The 22,801-nt window shown below is 38.1% G+C and overlaps 1 protein-coding gene across 2 annotated transcripts in view; it reads right to left on the bottom strand.

The window, feature by feature from the left end:
* Positions 1-22,801, bottom strand: part of PHIP (pleckstrin homology domain interacting protein) — a 120,740-nt gene that overhangs the window by 19,624 nt on the left and 78,315 nt on the right. For both annotated transcript variants that reach the window (XM_068424791.1, XM_068424864.1), the window contains exons 21-30: positions 18,728-18,868; positions 17,778-17,854; positions 17,006-17,237; positions 13,623-13,742; positions 9,882-9,989; positions 9,350-9,474; positions 9,072-9,154; positions 3,045-3,156; positions 2,771-2,832; positions 690-845 (exon numbers count right to left, since the gene is read on the bottom strand). In XM_068424791.1, the coding sequence (XP_068280892.1) occupies positions 690-845; positions 2,771-2,832; positions 3,045-3,156; positions 9,072-9,154; positions 9,350-9,474; positions 9,882-9,989; positions 13,623-13,742; positions 17,006-17,237; positions 17,778-17,854; positions 18,728-18,868 (1,216 nt within the window). The remainder of the gene's footprint in view (positions 1-689; positions 846-2,770; positions 2,833-3,044; positions 3,157-9,071; positions 9,155-9,349; positions 9,475-9,881; positions 9,990-13,622; positions 13,743-17,005; positions 17,238-17,777; positions 17,855-18,727; positions 18,869-22,801) is intronic.

The following is a 22,801-nucleotide window of genomic DNA, read 5'->3' as shown; positions in this document are numbered from 1 at the left end:
ACAACACAGTTTGCTCATCACAAAACATACAAAAAGACTTATGATTCAGCCTGCATTTCACTGACACCCATCTTTGATTATGTAAATATTGCACTGATGTGTTAAATTTTAACAATTACCTTTTCAGAAGCTGCCTGTAAAGAGTAATTGCTCTACAAGCAAATAGCAAGTGGCTTTTCATTAAGTTAATCAGTTACTTTATCCTCAACATTTTGCACAACTAAGGCAATGTGGGGGAGAAAATGGGAATTAGAAAAGGCTAATACAGGGGAAATCTACACATAGGTATCCATTCTCTAAGTAAGTATACAAGATTATTTTTTTCCCTATCTGCCTGTAAGATAGTTCATCATAAAGTTTGCAATTCTAACCCCAGCAAGAGATTCTGATACCTGAAGTAAAAAAACAAGTACTTGTTTTCAGCATGTAAAACCCAAATCTCTACCATATGTCAAATTATCTACCAAAAAGTGATAGTTACCCTTTGAAAACATAAGAAAATTTAGGTTTTATATGTACTCACTATATGAAAAAATTTAGAATGTGTAATGAGAAAGTTTTGTTCCAGTTAATCAGGAGGTAAAATGGGGTATTTTATGGTGTATTCATTTTGGTAATTCCAGAAGTACACAGGAACTTAGTCTGAAAAATGTAACACAAAAACGTTTCCCATGTTACTCAGGATTTACCTAGAGTCATGAGTTGGTTTATCCCTGCAATAATTCTGTCGCACTCCTCATCTCGGGTCCTGGAACCCCACTCTCCATCCAGAGGTTTGTAGAGCAGTGTTCTACGTTCATCATCTGTTAAAGGAACACTAGTTCCCAGTTCTTCTGGAAATACAGCTAGAATATAACATGAAAATTAAATAAAACATAACCTTTGTATCTTGTGTAATACACATACCTATAATTCAGACATAGAATGTCATTTTCCTAATCAAAACAAATGCATAGTTCTTGATTTGTTCAAAGACATTTTGGATGCATCCAGTACCTTTTCTGTATATTGTTGTATGTTAAATTTAAATCCTTACAATGCAGTTCAGTGCACAAGTCCTCCATGAAACAAGATTTACCCCCTTCCAAATAGCTAATTGTAGAATTTATTTTAGAACCAACTAAGACACTGCTTTATCACGGCTAAGTTTGTGGTTTTTTTTTTAAAAAAACCCCAAATTCTTGGTAATAGATGATGCTGGTAATGAACGGTTGATTATTTTCAGATGGAGTTTAAGATAATGACTTTGATGTTAACACTAAAACATCCTCCAGGCAGATGGTGCACCTTGTCACAGTTTTGTGAGGTCAAATGCTAAAACCGGAGCTCCCGACCATGCAAGTTAAAAGTGCCACCATCCTAGCATTCTTGAGGACCTTCCAACTTTGACGATTCATAATGTAACAGCAGATTTTCAGAGTATGATGCAAAGTGCTCCTCTTTAATATTTTTTTTTATTAAAAGGAAGATGTAACAAAAGTCAGTATTTGTGGATACAGCAAAAATAAAAAAAAGGTTCAGATTTGGTTATCTGCCTATTTAATTATTTTAGTCATGTTATCACTCTAACTTCTGTATTTTACTTATGACGATGAGGTACCCATTAAAAGAAGGGTTGAACTGAAATGAAAAGTTGAAATAAACACATTTACAACTTAAAAGAATTAAGAATTATTTATGGTTACTTATAAGTGGGGTGGAACATCTCCCTTATGAGGAGAGGCTGAGGGAGCTGGGTCTCTTTGGCTTAGAGAAGAGGAGACTGAGGGGTGACCTCATTAATGTTTATAAATATGTAAAGGGCAAGTGTCATGAGGATGGAGCCAGGCTCTTCCCAGTGACATCCCTTGACAGGACAAGGGGCAATGGGTGCAAGCTGGAACACAGGAGGTTCCACATAAATATGAGGAAAAACTTCTTTACGGTGAGGGTGACCGAACACTGGAACAGGCTGCCCAGAGAGGTTGTGGAGTCTCCTTCTCTGGAGACATTCAAAACCCGCCTGGACGCGTTCCTGTGTGATATGGTTTAGGCAATCCTGCTCCGGCAGGGGGATTGGACTAGATGATCTTTTGAGGTCCCTTCCAATCCCTAACATTCTGTGATTCTGTGATTATGAGTGACAATATTATCAAACGTTTCCTAGAGAACAGAAGGAAAAAGTGCTGATTCTCCTTAATTTTTTTAACCAGACTTTTATGAAAACTTTAAAAAAAACCTACGCGAGGAAAGAAGAAATGCTACATTCTTGTCTGTGAACAGTACTCATGCTCTGCTGTCCACTCTGCAGCATGTCTATCTGCCACATGTGCTGGGCTAGACAGGGAGTAAATCCTGCTATTATCAAACTATCTCACAGGCACACGTTGCATCTTCAATGCACTGAATGTCTGCAGGAATGATGACAGGTCTCAGAGCAGCCACCTTCCTCAAAGCTGACATGTGGCACAGGTTTATCTTCAATCCTCCCTAACTTTACAAAAAGTTAACTTTAACTATACATCATTTGTTATAAGTTTTTGTAATATTTCTATTTCCAACATACACTTAGTTTGTCTAAGTATGGCTGTATATTTTTTTCACAGTTCATTTATCTGATCCACTTTTAGTTTAATAACTGACTTAAGGATGTTCTTCAAATGCAACTGCTTTGTGGGCCTTCCCTTCACTCCCCAAGAGAAACATTATTATTTAGGTAAAACCATACAAATTTTTTTTTCTTCTTTAAATACACCCTCTTAAAGCAAATTATATTATTAATTTACCATACCATTACTTGGTATCAGCTCCATGTCCCAAGGGCTCATCTTCTCAGTATCACCATTGTCCCAGCTTAAAAACAACCACATTTAAATTATCTACTAATATTGCTTCAACAATGTAATTATTTAATGTTTGTAACATAACTTATTTATGTAACACAAAGTATTATAATAAACTGGTACAGTAGAGGTGCAAGACAATTTAATGAAAGCAAGTTGCTCAATCAGTACTTCAAATGTAATAACTAATTAAAATAAAAGATTGAAGATAAATTTGCTAACCAGACATTGTAGCACTGAAATAAACTATCAGGATAATCAGGCTGAAGAGGTTCCTGGCTTTCAATTGTTCCAAACCACCAAGCATCATCTATCACTGACCTGAAACGATCACCTAAGTAAGAACACAAAATAATTTAATCAATACAAGGCACCTTACTCCTCCCAAGAAAAGCAGTTTTTAGATATCTTTGGCTTGATCTTGAATACAGAAATCCTTCTGAACACTTGTAGCATCAACAGGCAAACATGAGTCATACTCAGTTTTTCAAAAAATATTATTAAATTCTTTCTGAAGGCTGCCTTTAAACCAAAATGAAAGTTAATACGGCATTAAAACAACAAATGAAGATTTGCAAATCTATCTACATATTCTTTACACATGAATTTATTTCTTAATTTCATATAAAAGGTAAGACATTTCAATGCTATAGCTTTTAAGACTAAAATTTACTTGCATTAAACACTACATGCTATCTTAAAATAACTGAGCACTGTGACACTTCTGCACAGGGAATACTTTATATGCTGCTGAGCTCCTCCTCTTTATTTTCTGAAGTGATTTTTCAGCTACCCAAATGTAACTCAGAGGTTCATTCCCTTTACTATGCAGGCAATCTGACTGATAAAAGAATAAAATTTAGTAAAGTTTCTTCAAAAGGTTAGCAAAGTAATTTACTATGACTTGAAATGGTTTCACTACTGCAAAGCATTCGCCTAGCTCCAAAGAAAGGTCAGAAGCGTTATTAAAAAAAATTACACGAGAATATGTGTAATGCACATCATCATCATCAATTCTAACATTTTCTATAACACATGCCACAGAATTTAGAAACAATTTAGTGAAGTATTCAGTTCGCTCAATACAAGAACAAATGTAATTTGAGATTCCAAGAACTGCACATTTTTGTTTTCATGGGATTTGAATATACACACACTTTCTCAACTGCTGCAATGTTTGTTCTATTTGGATTCATCTGATTTCATGAATCACATGGATTCATGAAAGGCAGGTCCTGCTCGACCAACCTGATCTCCCTCTATGACCAAGTGACCCGCCTAGTAGATGAGGGCAGGGCTGTGGATGTAGTCTATCTAGACTTCAGTAAGGCATTCGACACTGTCTCCCACAGCATCCTCCTAGACAAACTGGCTGCCCGGGGCTTGGATGGGTGGACTCTTCAATGGGTTAAAAACTGGCTGGATGGCCGAGCCCAGAGAGTGGTGGTGAATGGGGCAAAGTCCAACTGGCGGCCAGTCACTAGCGGTGTTCCTCAGGGCTCAGTTCTGGGGCCGGTGCTGTTCAATATCTTTATAGATGATCTAGACGTAAGGATTGAGTGCACCCTCAGTAAATTTGCAGATGACACCAAGCTGGGTGGCAGTGTCGATCTGCTGGAGGGTAAGAAGGCCCTTCAGAGGGATTTGGACAGGTTAGATAGATGGGCCGAGACCAACAGCATGAGGTTCAACAAGAACAAGTGCCGGGTCTTACACTTTGGCCACAACAACCCCATGCAGCTCTACAGGCTGGGGGAAGAGTGGTTAGAAAGCGGCCCGGCGGAAAGAGACCTGGGGGTGCTGATCGACAGCCGGCTAAACATGAGCCAGCAGTGTGCCCAGGTGGCCAAGAAGGCCAATGGCATCCTGGCCTCTATTAGGAATAGTGTAGCCAGCCAGTCTAGGGAAGTGATCGTCCCTCTGTACTCGGCACTGGTGAGGCCGCACCTTGAATACTGTGTCCAGTTCTGGGCCCCGCACTTCAAGAAAGATGTTGAGGTGTTGGAGCAAGTCCAGAGGAGGGCGACCAAGCTGGTGAAGGGTCTGGAGGGTCTGACCTACGAGGAACGGCTGAGGGAGCTGGGGGTGTTTAGCCTGGAGAAGAGGAGGCTCAGAGGTGACCTTATTGCAGTCTACAACTACCTGAAGGGAGGTTGTAGCGGAGTGGGAGTTGGCCTCTTCTCCTGGGCAACTAGCGATAGGACAAGAGGACACAGCCTCAAGCTTCGCCAGGGGAGGTTCAGGTTGGACATCAGGAAGAATTTCTTTTCAGAAAGGGTTATTAGACATTGGAATGGGCTGCCCAGGGAGGTGGTGGAGTCACCATCTCTGGATGTGTTTAAGAAAAGACTGGACATGGCACTTAGTGCCATGGTCTAGTTGACAGGGTGGTGTAAGGGCAACGGTTGGACTCGATGATCCCTGAGGTCTCTTCCAACCTGGTTGATTCTGATTCTGAGTATATGCACATTCTGCCCAAATGCTTGCTGCAGTTGTCTGAATTAATAGGAAGCATTTATATTCTCAAAAATATTCCACTTTACTGCATTTTTTTTAAATCTAATGGATTTCAAGTAATTCTAGGACAATTACAAAGCTTCCATTAATAGTTCTAATTGAGCTGAATGTAGTAGAACCAAGCACATCAGAAATATCTGAAATGAGAGATCAAAAATGTAAATAAGGGCTAAGGCTTTATTTTAAAGGAATAAATTATTCTGAAGAGCTCTTGAAGTACAGTCTCCCAATATGGCATTCCCTAGTGATCAGTTTTACAAAGAAATGTGTGTAGGTACAACTGTGAGTGCCTTCGTGGGGCTGAACATTAAGCAGATCAAAACCACTTAAAGGAGTGTATACTGGCAGCCACTTCTGATTTCTCAACAGCATTCCTATGGACAGAACACTAAAGCAGAAAACAGTATGATTGAAAAAGCCCACAGAACTCTCTCTTGAATCACTATTTTTCCAATGTCCTCTGTGTCATCTCATCTATGCAGACAGCAGATCAGAAATTCTTACTAGAAGAAGGATTTAGCATAATTTTCCAGAACTGTAAATCACCAGATGACATTAGCTTGATGAAAATATAAAATGTATGTTGAACTTGAAGTGGCTGCTACATGAAGAGACAGGTATGCACACCTGTCTAAGACATACAGCAAAAGCTTTTAGCCCAAGTATTAATCAGTAGTTAAACTATAATAAGGCAAAGATATGCAATAAATAGAATCTATATGGAAATAATAACCTGTCACTTCTCAAGCCTTCTAAGTTTGTTCTTTCTGAAAGTATTCATACATTAATACACGTTTAACATTAAAAAATACAAATATCAGATAAGCAAATATCCTTCACCTAAACCAAACAAAACCCAAACAAAAACAAAAACACACCACACACACAAAAAAATCAAAAACAAAAAACATCAAACAAAAGGAAAAAACCACCCACAACCCAAAAAACCCCCACCAAAACACCAAGGATTGTTATCAGTTAAAAGATCAATGTTTTAATGACTTAAAATGGAGTCAGAAAACTTAATATCCAATGTTCCTCCAAATAGTAGCTATAAAAATATTGATTTGTCAGCTAAGTGCCAGAAATCATAAAGGAATAAGAAAAGATAGTAACAGTAGCCCTGAAAAGACAAACGAGGAACTGCATGACATGGAAAAAAAAAAAAAAAAAATCAGTTTGTTGATGAAGAACTATGGCAAAAGTTTAGAAGACTTGAGCATGTCAGATAAATCTTGGGGATTTCCAGTCCACATGGTTAAATACTCAGGAATAGTTTCATGTACAGTTCTAAGGCATTCCTCCTTATCTTGGTAGAAAATACGATCTACTTTCAAGGAACATTTTTTATATTGTGTTCCACACTGCAACAAAACAATGCACGATTTGTTCCAAGCACATAAGCATACCCTAGTAAAATATCCAAGTTGTCAATGTGAAGAGCAGGGTAGCACTCTGAAAGGCTCCTGGAAGAGCTGTAACAGTTTTAACAGCAGTGTCTTTGCTATCTTTGCTTTAGCATTTCATACGGTCTCAAAGGAGGAGACTATTTTACCACTATTTTACCAACCAAAAGAGGAACTGAAGAATGAACTCTAACACACACTTGTCAGTTACAAGTTGGTATTAGATGCTGCTGGCCTGAAACACACATTATTTACATTGAAGGCTTCATAAAAGATTCTGGCACTTTCAATGCTTTTTGTGTAGCTCCGATTCTTTCCACACTGCAAGTTTCTAGAAATACAGCTGCCAGGCTAGGAAGGACATGCTACTTGTGCTCAAAGTCTTGAGAGTAGCAAAGGTAACATTTCAAAGTCCCTCCACTGCTCCTAGATTTCTATCACGACGGCTGACAGATGACTTCTGGCTAGGCTGTTCGCATACAAGGTATGGCAGTCATTCTCTACTGCTGGCATGATCTAGTGGGAAAACGTGTGTGGCATGGCAGAGGAGGACAAGACCACAGATCCATAACCATTAGGAAAGACGAATGCTTGGTGACACATTAGTAGATGTTGACCAACCTTGCCTCTTAAGGGATCTTTAAACTGAGACGATATTTATAGAAGAAATCAAGGTTTACATTTCCTATTGAATCACAAGCCTAGAGTCTTTCCCAAATTCCCTACAGAATTGAAGACTAGCTGTCTTTTCGGACAATGCAACATAAAGTATGAGATGATACGGAACTTATTAAGATGGCATCATAGAATTTATACATCTACTGCTAAGGCACACATCCTAAGCAAGGATATCATGATGTACATCACAGGACAAGAGATCAATTCATCTTTCCTGGCAGAAAAGTAAGGTAAGAAACAATAAAAAAGAGCTTTCAATATCCAGCTGTGCCATTTCTTCAGGTTACTTAGCTACAATGAACTTAGGAGAGGACAGCACTTTGAAAAGAAAACAGCTAACAGACTAAGTAAGTAGGCAGTGTATTTGTGGAAATGTATGTCGTGTATCAATTGTTTCTACACAGGTAATCAGATACACCACCATGTTGCTGCATTAAAATCCTCCATTCTCCTATATGATGCTTTGCCTGAAGTGGCAAGCAATGCTGCCAAGTCAGCTGTGTGCATGCTAGCCACGGCTCCTGAATGGAAAAACCACAGGAATTGAGTTGGTACAGTAATCACTGCTACTTTACAGAAAAAGTGTTTACTATTGAGATGTCCTTTAAAAAAAAAAAATGAAGGCTATCAATATTTTACTTCCGGGAGCATGTCACTTCACAGAATATACTGAGATACTGTAAAGAACTTAACAGTGCCTGTAATTCTGTAAACACGTTATCGTATACAGATTTCCTTCTTAGGGGAATAGAGTTCGTCCTGAACTCTAAGAATCAGTAATACTTGCTTAATCTTTTAAGTTTCAGGGACAATCTAAGGCTGTTCTTACGAATGAGAACATGTGTATTTCCTGACCTCCTAAAAAAAAAACCCCACACTTTAGAGGATCATTTTCTCATAATGTAGCTTTCTCTCCCCCTAGTTAGACCTCATTGTTGAAAGCTGATCTTTGTTATCATACGGAAAAGATGACTAGGAAATAGATCTGACTGGAGGACGTGCGTGTCATGGAAATTCTCCAGTATCCAACACTTTGAAATAACTAAGCATGGGCAAAGTAAAATGAATCAAAAGGATCCCCACATCATATGGCAGTGAATTATAATTATATACGCTGTAATGAAGGTAAACCATATGAGATTTAGAACAGAATTCAAATGAGTAAAAAGATATGGGAAGGGCATTCTCTTTGCACAATCTAGGGATCATGAATTTCAAATGGTGGAGAATGTGTTTCTGTATTTCCAGCAGAAACTCCAGAAATTGGGGAAAAAAATTCTAGTAGCAATGCACTTGTAAGAGGGCCTTCAATCCAACAAGAGAGATAAGCAATACATAGGCTACAATAAGTTATCAGTTACCAATAAACACGTATTTCTAAAAAGTATTCTTAATTCCTCTCTGCAAACACACAACTGAGATTTTTCTTTGCGCTTTCTTTTACAGATCACCTTCAGTATTTTGTTTGCTTGCTGTCAAGGACAAAGTAGGACTCCACATCCGCATATGGAGATCTTATTCTCCGATTTCAGCACAGTATTAGGATTTATTTACCATAACCTACTTTTTAATAAGTTATTGTGAAGTTAGGTAGACACTTAGAAAAACAAACAAAAAACACCACCGAAAAACTCCCACCACAACTCACCTATATTCCATCGCCTGTGTTTTGCATCATCAAACTGCTGCCTCAAAACTAGGAAGTCTATCACGTCTGGCATATCATGGTACCTAATTGCAACAGAACATACAACTATTAAGCGATAAAACAGCAAAAGCATGAAGCACTTAACATAAAAATTTAACACTTTGAATTCAACACTTCAAAAGCTCAAGTCACAACATCAATGGTATCTCTTAACTTTCACCCCCTGCCTCCTCCCCACAAGCAAGCCCCCAGTTTGAATATAATATTGCTTTCCTTACTTCATGGTGAATGATCCTCCAGTCAGTTTACCCGTATCAGGGTCAAGAAAAGCTAGTTTAAGACAGCAGAGAGTAGGCAATCCCACTTCATACTTAATCCCAACTATTTTCATCAGCTCTTGCTCCTGGAATAAACAAAATCTTATGTACCACTACTGAAGTTAAGATGACTATAACAACTTCCTAAAACATGAAAATATGAGTATACTGAAAAGACCGGATTCTGCTAGAACATGTCAAAATCAAGTATCTGAAATTTCGTCTTTCAAAACAAGCTATTATTTCACAATGCAACTTGTTTCAAGAATATTATGCTATGAAGTATAGCCACTTCATCTGCTCAAGCAAATGCAAGAGAAAGTACAGTTTAAGGTCTGATTTCATTTCACTATTTATTAAGTTAACTTTTCCCCCTTATCTTAAAATATTAAGAGTACATTAGAAACACCTGTATCAAGAATCTTCTTTCAGTTAGTTTCAAAACTTTTTTTAAATATTAAGACACGAAGTAAAAATGAAAAAGAAGTCATACCCGTAATTCCATTTTCTGCCATGGTTGTTTTTTGGGATTAATACTATATATTTTGTTCTTCTTAGCCATTACTACATATGCTTCATGACCTTGTCGGAAATAGTAGACCTAAAAGTGAAATGTGACAGATATCGCACAATGACTTTGAGGAGTTGAAATGCTAGCATATCGCTGCCATACAATGCATGTACTTTCTATGTTATCATCAACATTTTTCCTCTCTGTTTTCTTGCAAAAGTTACTGATTCTCAAAAAATTAAGTGGTGGACAATGAAAGCAGGTATCATAGAAACGTTTACAGAAAAAGTAGGAAAGATTTAGAACAGCATTTTACCTTTGAGCAAAATATCCTACATTACACATGCGAGACAAAACCAAAATCAATAACAAAAACATCTATTTATCATTGCACTATAGAACAGTTCAATGACAGTAACATGAATTCCACTAATCCACATGGTTATTCATCACTGTAGGACAGCCCTAAGATGACAATCAAGTATGACTAAAATTCACTATCTGGCTAATCATATCTTTTTTGAACAAGTAATATATTCTAGAAGGAAAATTCAACTGTTTGTTATTGTTCTGGTAAGATTTTGGTGTTAGCTTCCACACCACCGAACAGCCTAACAAAGAAATGAACAAACTGAAAACAGACATTTCAAGTGCTTATTAAAAATTTTCAAATCCTTCCACTATAAATTGCCACGGTTCAGACATCCAGAGTCTATTAGTTTTACTTTGATCCTGTTGTATATGATACCATGTGGATGAATGTTTTTGTTATAAACCATCACTGTAATGAAGTAGTAAGAACATATATTCAAGGAATGTATCTGAAATGCAAAACAGAGGTTCCTCCAACTGATTAGAATAAATATCTGCTGAACAGCTGTGTTCCAGGTATGCTGTATTCCAGGTATGATGCATTCCAAACAAAAAAATCCTCTAAAAGTGCCCCAAGCCATAAACACGGGATTTCCATTAAGTAGGATAAGGAAACAATAGCTTAAATGTAAAGGCCTAACACAAGAGAAAAAAGCAGAGTGAAAAGCCCTCGGTAAGATTTAAAATACATTTATAGAAATAAACACACTAATATTTGTATTTCCACATGCTTTCCAAAACTGTTGTATCATAAAACATTATAAACAAGTGTCTGCCAAGTTTCTACATTAACAGTTACTGAACTTTCTTAATGTCACATGGCAAATTTTTTTTTTAAATGGAGAAGGACTCTTCAGCTTCACTCCGCACCACAACTTTTTTAAACTCTTGTTTTTCAGAGTATTCAACATGTACAATATCCTCGCAGGGAAAAAACACACAGTAGTTACAGAAGGCATGAAAGCTGTGAGAACCTCCTATGCACTGTTAGAATCTAACTGGCAGGAAGAGGAACAGAGGCTACTGAGAGACAGTTCTAAAGTAATGCTAATTTAAATTACACTTTCAATGTTGTGACAATTGTTTACTGCACCTTCCAGTGAATCAAACCAAAAAAATACACTTAGTGGCACAGGCTACAAACAATTCCTCCTACACTTACTGTTTCTGCTAAACCTCTACATAAATTCAACCCACTGTTCACAGAAGTGAAACATTTTTATTTTGTAGATGGCTCTAAGCATTGCATCTTCTGTCAGAAGAACAAATTAGATATCTGTGTGGAAAAGAGTTCGTGCCTTTTCCCAGGAAATTATATTTTTCATCTTGATAAATTCCTGCTTCTGCATGTTTGCTGTAGTATCCAGACACAAGCATTCTTTATCGTGTTCATGGCAGAATACTACAAAGAATATGCATTGTACTTCGATAACCAGACAGGGAAATTGCAGTCCCATCTCTCTGGTGTGTTTCCACTGTTCCTCAGGACACATGACAAAGGTCTGTAAGTGGCAGCATTCAGAAAGGGAAAAGGGATGGTACGTGCTATTCTTACGCACTGAGTATAACTAAATATAGCACCACTGTTTTTTCTTACTTGTTTGCACTGCTGTAAGAGAATGAATTTGAAACATCTCCCAAATCTTATAAAACATACCAATCACCCACCAAAATGTTCGAAGGCCACGCGAGACCTCTTCTCATCATATTTCTCTAATTAAACTGATCTTTTATTTCTGTGAATCTCAAAAGTAACTTTCTAGATGAATAGCTTCTTTTCACATCTTAATCAAATCTGGAGAGGGCAAGTATCAGAGATGGAATTTTAGACAGAGCAGCTTGATTACAGGCATACTCTCTATTGATGCAACTACTCCTGCTTTCTAGGCACGGGACAGGAAATTTTCTGTTTCCCAATATAAAGCATTTTTCAGCAAAAGAATGCAGCCTACTTAGATATTCCTAGTACACACCGCACATGCGATTCAGCAGGTGCCAAACCAAACACACCAGTTTATCTTACTAAACCGATACGATGTTAAAGTCTCCTGAGTAATATGGTACAGATAAATCCTTGGCTGCTTCACTGTATCCAGATGGTATCAGGCACCAAATATATTTATTTGGACTTGATCTTTTGAACAGCACAGTCTCCAAAACACACGTGCTGGAGGGTAGAAATACGTATGCATTTCCTCCAGTTGCAACTCTCAACTTGAAGTGCTCCTTCCCTCCCTCACTAGCGAGGCCAACGCAATTTTCGCATAGCTGTGCTACGAACTGCATCAGTGAAGTGATCCAGTAAAAACAAAACTGCTCGCACATGCAGCCTCTGCTCCTGATGCAGTTTCTAAGGAGGCGCCTACAACAGCTCTAGCTCAGGACCAACGGTAGTCAACTTTGACACCACATCAAGTATTTCTCCAACTGCACTCTGAAGGTGTAAGCTATACAAGAACTCTGTTTAGTACCTCAGAAACGTGCTGCTCCCCGAAGAGCCAACAGACTACGTGTTACAGCATAAGCCAGCTATTTCCTCTTATTTTACTTCAGGGGATTTTAGGAAACATGCACAGACTCTGGTTTTCAAGATTGCCTTCTATCTGATACTACTTATTCATACAAATCACTGTAATGCTCACATGCCGTATATTCTAAAGTAGAAACTGGTGGGTGTCCTTTTGCTACTGTATTTTGAGACATTTGGGCCACGTTTACAAAGTGTTTACAGTCTAGTTTGTATAAAATACATACATACAAAACTTCTCTTGTGGTTTTGTGTTGTAAGAGACCAGCAGAAGTTTTCTAATACCAGAAACACAAGTGAAAAGGACAATATCGGAGTTTTTCTTCAGAACAAATGAATTTAAAAAAAACCAAAACAAAACAAACAACACCATACAAAAACACACCCTCCTCCAGAAGTTCCTGGTTTTTACTTCAAGTCTCCAAGTAAAGTTTTCCAAACAACTTAAATTCATAGTTGATTTCTTATCTATTCTTCAGCATACAAGACGCTCTACAACTAAGGACTAGTTTCACTAGATAAAGCATCTCTCACAGCTTGTATACACATCATAAGGAAATTAACACGCTGAACATAGTACAAGAAGGAATGCTACTGCAACAGCATGAAATAAAAAAAAAGGTCAAAGCAAGACTGTGCAGAATATTTTTAAGTGTGGGAAAGGCTAAAGGAAGTGAAAGCAAATTTTAGCCAAATCAAAGAATGTTTTGAAGAAAATCCAAAATATTCTAATAATAAATCTCTGGAAAAAATGCACAGATGAAAATAAAAGAGGCAAAACCAAGCTGAAATAAGCAAGAACACAGAGGGAAAAACTACAGTACCTCATCCCCCATCTGTGGCACGAATGGGCACCGACGAGGAACAGTGTCTGTAATCCATGCTGAAGGCAGCCATTCTTCCAGTGTCAAACCATTTTCTGCCAGAACTCCTACAGCCAGCCTCTGAAGAAAATGCACACAGAAGATTAATATGAATAAGCTAACATTTGGTGAAGCCTTGTATTTTGGGAAGCGTTTTATTAAAACCAACTGCCATTTCTTAGGTGTATTTAATGTAAAAAGGAAATTATTGCCAGTGTGAAGGTAAAACTTAACTGCTTACAGTAACACTAAGACCAAAAACACTAACAATCTGAAAAACTAAGTGGGTTTTTAAGGGTTTTTTTAGTTTGTTGGTTTTAGGTGTGGTGGTGGAGCTCTTCTAACAAAGACTGAATTTATTAACACTCCAGTAACTACATCTCATGCCCAAAAAGATAGAACTGAAATATGCCATTCTCTTTAACCAGTATCACACAGTTGCCTTGGCCCATAAGACACTACAACTATACAGCTGCCTCCGGTTAAGGAACCCTGCAAAATGAGGAAGAGGAGATTAACAAACATAAACAGAGGTAAAGCATGTGGAAATGACCTGGACTGGGTACATTCACGTTACCTACTGGCATATTTACTTAGACGTGCTGTGGAAGTGCATTTTCAGATTGTATGTCCACATCATGTATTTATAAGTAATGAAGCTCGCTGCAGTTTCTGGTTCTAGGTGCACAATGCATGTCTGGACCTAATAGGCCAGATAAAGCAGGTTTTTGTAGAACCATCCAAACAAGGTTGCTTTGACATTATTAACAGCATCTTCTGCATGTATAGAAAGCAACCTTGGATGGCCGTACGGAAATCCACTCCACATAGCCACTGATGGAAGACCCTGCATCCCCTGACTGCAAATGGGATACCCCAAGTGTAACTCCATTGCACAAATTCAAATGCGGTTTCACCAGGATTGGAACTGCTTTGAGTCCACCCCTGGAGCGCCAGTGTGTACCACAGGAAAAAGCATACACACAGTTAAAATCAAACAAACAAAATCAAAACAGAGCCTCTCCATTGCAATAAATCACTGACACAGAAGCACCTTGTGGATTTTCAGGTTCAATCAGGTCTGTCTTGCAAAAAACTCATGCACTGTGTCAGAGCAAAGTCTGTCTACCTCATTGGTGAATTATGGGAAGGTAATAAGAAATAGCCTTTCAACAGAAAATCTTTCCTTGTTATAACTTCACACATTAATTATCAGTTTAAGACCCTCTGGAAGCCAAGCCTGAACTCAGGCCACCACAGTTAATCACCAGGAAGAGACTAGTCCCAGTGAATTTGTCTAATCTTTTCTGAAACTCTACTAAATCCTTTAGTAATTAGTTCCACAACCTGATTACATGCTCAGGTGGTTTGGGGTTTTTGTTTGCTTTTGGGGGGTGGGGGTTGAATGGGGAAAGGGCTCTTTTTTGAGCTTCCTGTCTGTGCCATTGGGTGTTAGTTCTCACTGTAACAAAATAATGAAGGAAATAATTCTGCATTTATTAATTTCTAAACCATTCATAGTTTTAGAAAAGCTTTTTTATCATATCTCCTCCAAACTCTCTCCCTTATAACCGTCAGCCTCTTTGTGTCTGCCCCAAAGAAAAAAATATTCTGTGTCCTTTGATCTTTCTGGGTGCTCCTTTCTTTCCCTTCTTCACTGCTGTATCATTTTTTAGACTGATTTTTGGTGGAGGGGGATTAGAAATGTAAGCACCATTCAAGATCTCAACAGCCCATGCATTAATAGAGAAGAATGACATTCTTTCACTACTCCTTTCTTAATTCCTAAGATTCTGTGCCTGGCTACAAAGACGGTCAAAACTTCTTTCCCCAATGGAAAGCCCTAATTTTGATCCAGGTTCAGGTAACAGGAAGAACCTTCTACCAGTAAGGACTGTGAGCTCTCTGCCCGGTAAGGAGGTAGAATCTCCACAACAAGAAACTTCAAAGACAAACATCTGTCAGGAATGACAGGTATAATTAATCCTACCTAGGGGCAGAGGGAAGAGGGATGATTTTCTGATATTCCTTCTAGCCTAATATTTTCTTGTGATTCAAGAATGGGGCCTGTCATATTTAAAAAAATCGGAAATATCTAAGTATGATATTTTTGGAATCAAAGACCTCCTGGATCTCGATAACTGGGACCAAAACAGATGCAAGATTCCCAAAACATTCAGTTCAACTTTAATTTAAGCGGATATACTAGGCTGTCAGGAAGTCTTGTATTTTGTAATAAAAACCCAATCTAGAGCTTTCAATCATAAAAAAAAAAACCAAAACACCATCTATTTTCCTGATCTCATACCTTCTTCTGGTTTCAGACTGTAAATACCAAGACAGTATTAGTATTGACACTACAACCAACAACTGCATACAAGAAACAAAAAGTAGCCTAATCAAACAGTAAAGACTACCATCTAACATCCTGCATGTCTTCCCAAAGATTCGCAGTAAAGCTGATACTATGCCAACCTGCATATTTAAACAGCTGTTTTGTCAGTCTACCTTTAATCAGGGCCCAAATGCTAAAATAACAATCTTAAGGAATGCTGAGGACTCCTAATCTTATAAATAAGCAAAATACAGTAATTCAGTTAGATCATACAGTTCATTTCCTTGGGCATTGCAAAATTAGAAGGTATGAGCTTATGAAAGCAATTAGCATCTACTAGATAAATCACTTCTGGTCTCTGTAAAGAAAGAATGAAGTACCCAAGTTTTCTGATCTAACAATTAAAAAACAAAACAAAACAACCCCCCCACCAAAACACACAACACACTGAAAATAACAAGAGTCACTGGAAACTTCTGTGTACTGATCTAAACTGGAATGACATGCTTGTATTAGAAAGCAAACAAAACACAAACAGATAACAACTCAACCCTGATCAATTGAAATTCCCCTTGATGGAATTACAGTGGCAAGCATAATGCGAATATCATACATTGTGGAATTGACAGAGAAAAACTACATGATTGTGCAGACCTAAAAGAAATTGTAACTAAGCGGGGAGACAGTCAGTACAGCTGAAAAAACAGAGGCACATGTTATACCAATACTCAACATATCCATAGAAAGGAAGTTTCTGGTCTGAGAAAAGATGGTGTTAACGACATTAAAAGTGTTCCTTAAGTGAAACGCACCATATTTAGAAAGCATATAATTATAGCGATCTATCATTTGACTTACAAGAGTCAGTAATTACCATTTATTACTAGTGAAAGTCATGATGTGTTTTCAAATTAGACAATATTAAGTTGTATATGTAACTGAATCATTCATCTAATTCTTTCTAAGACAGCAGGAGTGAGCATCCTGTAACATACAAAGAACATCTAACCTTTTGTTTTCTCTCTTTGGGTTTCCTCTTCTTTGGTGATGTTGATGGGCCATCTTTCTCCTCAATCCCTTTTTTCCTTTCCTTTTTAATTTGCTTCTTTTGTTTTTCAGGTCCTTCTTCATCCTCTGAACTACTTTCTGCTTTCTTTGTTTTAATTTTAGGAATTTTCTTTGGTGGTTGCAGATTGATTCCTGCATCTGCCGTCCAGTCAGAATAATCACTAGAGTAGTCACTACGTATGATATATCAAACAAAAAAGAAATTTTTAAAAAAAAAGTTAAAAAGCAATTCAGAGTGCATTGGATTTTAGAATATAACCCAATATGAGACAACAGTTAACAGTCTAGGTAACTCCAGTACTTTAATAGTTAAAACCCGTGCCTAAAACCCTATATTCTGTCTACAGTTTAAATGGTAGCAAACCAAAAGCCTTGAGATCATTCAGTCTTGTAAGAAGCTTAACGTCTAGCATCACTAGAAGTAAATCCACTGTTCACATGGTCAGTTAAAGCGTGTGTGTACCTGCAAAGAATAACCCTCCTGCAAAACCAATCGGAAATAGTTCTGCTTCTGGCAAACAAGGATGAAACCTTCTCTAAATTCTAGTTATTAATAATATAGCTGAAAATGAAATCCTGAAAGTTTTAAGTTCTTTTTCATCTTTTCTTCAAACTGTGTACAAGTTTTAGTTATTACCAATTAACTGGTTACAGAGAAGATTATTTAAAATTTACCAGCAGGATTTTGCTCTGTAAGGTATACTGTCACTTACCTAGAACTGCCATCACTGTGCCATGCTCTTTCATCATCTTCTGATGTTCCACCACTGGCAACAACTACTTCCCCTTCCTAACAAGGGAGGGGGGGGGGGGGGGAGCAGAGAAGGAGGCAAGGAAAAAGAAAGCATTTTCTTTGGAACTCAAAAAAGTTACAGTACATGACAATATGACTAAGACTCTTCTAGGCTTTATATCTGTTATAACCATATAGCATTATAAAAGCTTTATGTTGTTAAAAAGGCATTTTAATTTGCAGATACTTACTTCAATGGACTTAATTAAATGAAATGAAGTAAGAAAATATCTATGCCTGGACAGATGCACAGTGTAGAGCAACTTTTTTTTTTTTTTTAAACATATAGCCAGTGGAGACCTGAGTGCTTCTGAATCTCCATTTAAAAATGTTAGCTTACCTTTCTGAAAACTACTTCCAGCCCTTTTTAATGTAGTATTTCTACATCTTTTCAATTAATATCAAACAAAAACCCAGTACAAACTTTATATACTCTTATTACTCATCTCTCCACTGTAGCTACAGAAGCACAGAATGGTTAAGGCTGGAAGGGACCTCTGGAGGTTACTATTGCCCAACCTCCCTGTTCAAGCAGGGCCACCTAGAACTGGTGACCATACCGACAGGCCACATGGGCCAGACTGATTAAGCTCACAAATATAGGGAAGATTTAACATTGCACGCATATACTTTGCAAAATGCCCTTACAAATGAGCATTTCTCCCTTTCATCACTTTTTAGTCAAAACTAAACACATAACAACAGCATGTGAACACCTAATTCAACATCAATTTCTAAAGAGGTGAAAGAAAACACACAATGAAAAAAGTAATCTGAGTTTCCACTAGAAACAAAGTTTAATTAGCTGAAGCAGGAGCTTAACGAGGAGAAATGGAATATATAAGATTGCCTCATGAATAAGGATCTTACATCTGAGGAACTGTGTCCATTTTCTAACTCTTCAGCAGGCCTTGCAGTTTCTTCTACTGCGTATCTTGTACGGTAGTTGTGCTGATTAGCTTGTTGTTTTCTTGAGTCGCTAGTGTCTAGTAAGTGATCATGAGAGTGGTTCTGTGAAGACACAAAAGTCAAAATACATCATTTTTAAGTATACATTTTATTAATACATAGCATTTTCTTTAATAATAGTATTCCAGAAAGCAATTTTTGCAGTGGCAAAAAGATACAAGTTTCAACATCACAAAATTCAAAACAGGCCACAAGTCCAAAACTAAAGAGCTGCTGAAGAAAACACTCCACATGCACAATTCAATATAAGCACCAAGCAGTTCAGTATATTCTGGAAATAATTAAAGTTTCTTCCCAGATATAATAGAAAATTCTTATCTTGAATTATTAAAAATCTTCATTCTCTACAAGACACATATCAGTTAACTACTGACAGGCTGCTAAGAGCTTGTAACAGCTCAAAATTACATTAAAAACGGCCATCAGAGGAAAGGGGACTCTTACAGAGAACTCCAGAGTGTGTTATTTTGCAACTGAGGGGTCAGATCTATTAGAAGAGAGAGGCTCATACAGTAATACATTCCTTAGCATACAGGGATGACTGTTACCAAGTAAAGCCCTTTAAATGGTAAGATGATGCATGGAAGAGTTCAAATGAATGAGTCAGCTGGAAAGAACACGAGTTCTTATGAAGCTTAGAAGAATGAAATAAGGCTGTAATTAAGAAACACTTCACACTCCAGCATGAAGAGATTTTGTTCCTCCTGTAGAATATACATTATGCAAACACTTGCTCTCAACACAGAGTCTGTAATCTTGTATTAGTCCCCAACCCCTGACAAAAAATCAAGAGCTACGATCTCAGTTTCAAGAGTTTTGTGCTAATTTTTTTGGCATGCATATTTAAACTTCAGCCTAGCTCAGACCCAATGAAATAGTTTCTGGACACATTCCTAGATGCCACAAAAGGAGGTAACACTTCCCCAGTGCTTTCTTCCATAAAGGAAACCTCAGATATCTAATCTATTCGGTGCTAATATGGTTGAAAAAACAGTCCCAGAGATGAAGAAAGCAGAATGGGAGCAAACCACAGAAAGCTACTAGTATTACCAGAGCCTTCTAGTAGGGCAGACTGCTTGTACCTATTCCTCTTGATTTTTTTCTTTTGTAGGAAAGAGATCTTTCCTGTCATGTATGATTAAAGTAGGTTCATGTGGTTAAATTTTCCCGTTGAGGAAAAAAAAAAAAAACAAAACACTTTTTGGTGAAAACTGTACTAAAACTCAGCTAAGCAGTAGCCAAGATTTGGTTTTCCTTAGCCACAACAATTTTCCTTAAAATAAAGGCCTCTGGTAGCTAAAGCTTTTCTCCTGCCCTCCCTGTTTGAAGATACAGGCCTTTTTAATGCATGACTGCCAACAGTTCAGTACTGTAGGCCAGCACACCGATCTGTACAATTGCGTGACAGTTTTCAACAAAGCACATAGGACCAACACGAAACTGCTCTATGCTCTATTCAGTGAGCACCGTGTTTCTGTTGTTCTGTCCAATTAATTCAAGTTGGGGAAGCTGCCACTGACAGCACATCTACCAGAGATGCTTCTACTGGGACCTCTCAGCAATCAGCATTTTAACATTGCCCAAGACTTTTGAGACCTGGGGCATTCCTCCTTCTGGATTCAAACTGACAGCATGCACCAGATCTCCTCAAGCTGCTCTGACCTGACCCAGAACAGCTCCGAGGCAGCCCTAAGACTAGTGGCTGAGCCCATGGCACAGCCGTCTGTCCCTCAGCCTTCTGGGGCTGCTCACTTCTCGTCAGCCTCTCAAGATTCATTGCTGAAGCAGAGAGGTCACAAAAGCCAGCATTACAGCAACTTGCTTCTGCTACTGAATTGAGACTTTTCTATAAAGCCCATCTGTCTCTCAGCATCATGAAACAAGGTATGAGGAAGCATGGACCACAGAAGTGGAATCACGTAAGCCCAGTAAAATAAATGAGTAAAGTATCCTTTACAATAACAAGGATGTATTTTGCAGAAGCTACATTACAGCCTGATTGCAATGCTCATATCTTCTATCTAGAAACAAAAGTCCTAACAATGTACATCCCCATTTCTATTCAGAGGTGAGATTTCTCAAATAGCTATTATAAATATAGCTTTTCCCTACTTATACTAGAACTACAGATCCTTGGAAAACTGAAGTGCTTTGCATTACTCTCTGGTTTTGGAAAGAGTTCTTCTCTTTTGGCAGTTCAAAGCTTGAGGAAAAAAAAACATCTCAAAACCGCGACAAAAAAATCATTCCTTCACGGAAGCAAGTAACATCGCTGTATAAATATTGGGCCATGGTGACGCCAAAGGGTAACAAACTGCTTTGGGAAAGATGCAATGCCAAAACAAAAATGGAGAAAAATAAATGAAAACAAAACCACGAGTAGTTATCCGCAAGTAACAGAATGACAGAATGATTGAAGTTGGAAGGGACCTCTGGATGTCACCTTGTCCAACCCCACTGCTCAAGCAGGGACCAGAAAAGGGACCATAAGGTATACATCTTCCACATCTTGCCAAAAAATGTATTTTAACATCACTCCCATTCAACCCAGCTTTGCCAAAATCTGATCAGAAGCCACAGGTCAGGCAGATCTTTATTTATTTGGGGGAGGGGTGGGGTCAAGTGTGAAGGTTTAACTAAAAAGATGAAATATTACAAGCTTTTTCTGACAAAATGGAATCTATTACCAACATTTTCAACAACGACTGAGGAAACACAGCTGATGGTCTTCTCCCCCAATATATATCCTAAAGAAACAGCTTGAAATTGGACTCCCAACTCTAATGGGAGGCTTGGAAATAAAGCCAAGATAACCTATGACTTAAGGTTCAATCATCACTTTCTTTCTCTCGATACACTTTGATGAACAGTCATCATGTGCTGACAAATAACTTGTGTGATATCCAAGGCTTCCAGTCAATACCAGAGCACACTATAGATACATTAGAAATCACAACTGCTGTCAGAATGGGTTTTCTGTTAAATACAAATGATGGCATTTCCTGTATTTGAGAGGTACAGATACAAACACGTCATCTGGACACGGCTGAGGGTCTTTGTAACACCATTTGTGAAAGACACAGTGGAAACTCAGTGGTGCGCTAACAAGGCAGACCACTGCGTTCTACTGTCCTTACAACCCTAACTCCACCGGCAGGCACAGCTTTGCTGCGCTTTCATACAGGGCTGCAGCAATTTTGGAAAGCTCTGGCTGCAGCAATTTCATAGTATTTCTTCACCAGAAGTATCTATTCTTTATCTGAAAATGGTTCCTCCTTCCTTAAGACAACAGGCATTAGCCTCTACTAGAAGTTAAACAGAGGCCAGGCACAAGCATATGTCCAGTATCAGAACCCCAACATTAAAGAGATGTTCACAGCGTCTTTAAGGCAAAGAAAGGAAACTTTGGCTTTTTTATCTGCATATGCTTTTCACAACATAATGTTTGAAATATTATGCTGAAAAAAACCAATTTGTCAAGTAGCCTACATAACTGCTTTCATTCTTAACTAGATATGCTATTTAAATTCTTCAACCCAACATTTATCTCTGAACTTAAACTTGTCCTTATTGAATTTCAGGTCTTATTTTTCTGGAGAGGGATACTTCTGCATTACCAAGGTCATTAATATATACCTTTGTCCATTTTAACATTCTTCAATGACCATGAGTTTTCCCCAGATGATAAATACAACAAATCCCCCAAGCTGTTAGTGCATAAAGCAGTTTTTATTTCACAGAAAGTTTGAGGTGACCTCTGAAGGTCATCTTGTCCAAGCCCCTGCTCAAGCAGGGCCACCTAGAGCCAGTTGCTCAGGACCATGTCCAGACAACTTCTGAGTATTTCCAAGGTTGGAGACTCCACAGCCTCTCTGAGCAGCCTGTGCCAGTGCTCAGTCACCCTCACAGGGAAGTGCTTCCTTATGTTCAGGCGAAACCTCCTTTGTTTCAGCAGTTTGTGCCTGCTGCCTCTTG

Source organism: Nyctibius grandis, chromosome 1 (assembly GCF_013368605.1).
Source record: "Nyctibius grandis isolate bNycGra1 chromosome 1, bNycGra1.pri, whole genome shotgun sequence".
Taxonomy (NCBI): domain Eukaryota; kingdom Metazoa; phylum Chordata; class Aves; order Nyctibiiformes; family Nyctibiidae; genus Nyctibius; species Nyctibius grandis.
This window is presented reverse-complemented; position numbering and strand designations above follow the sequence as displayed.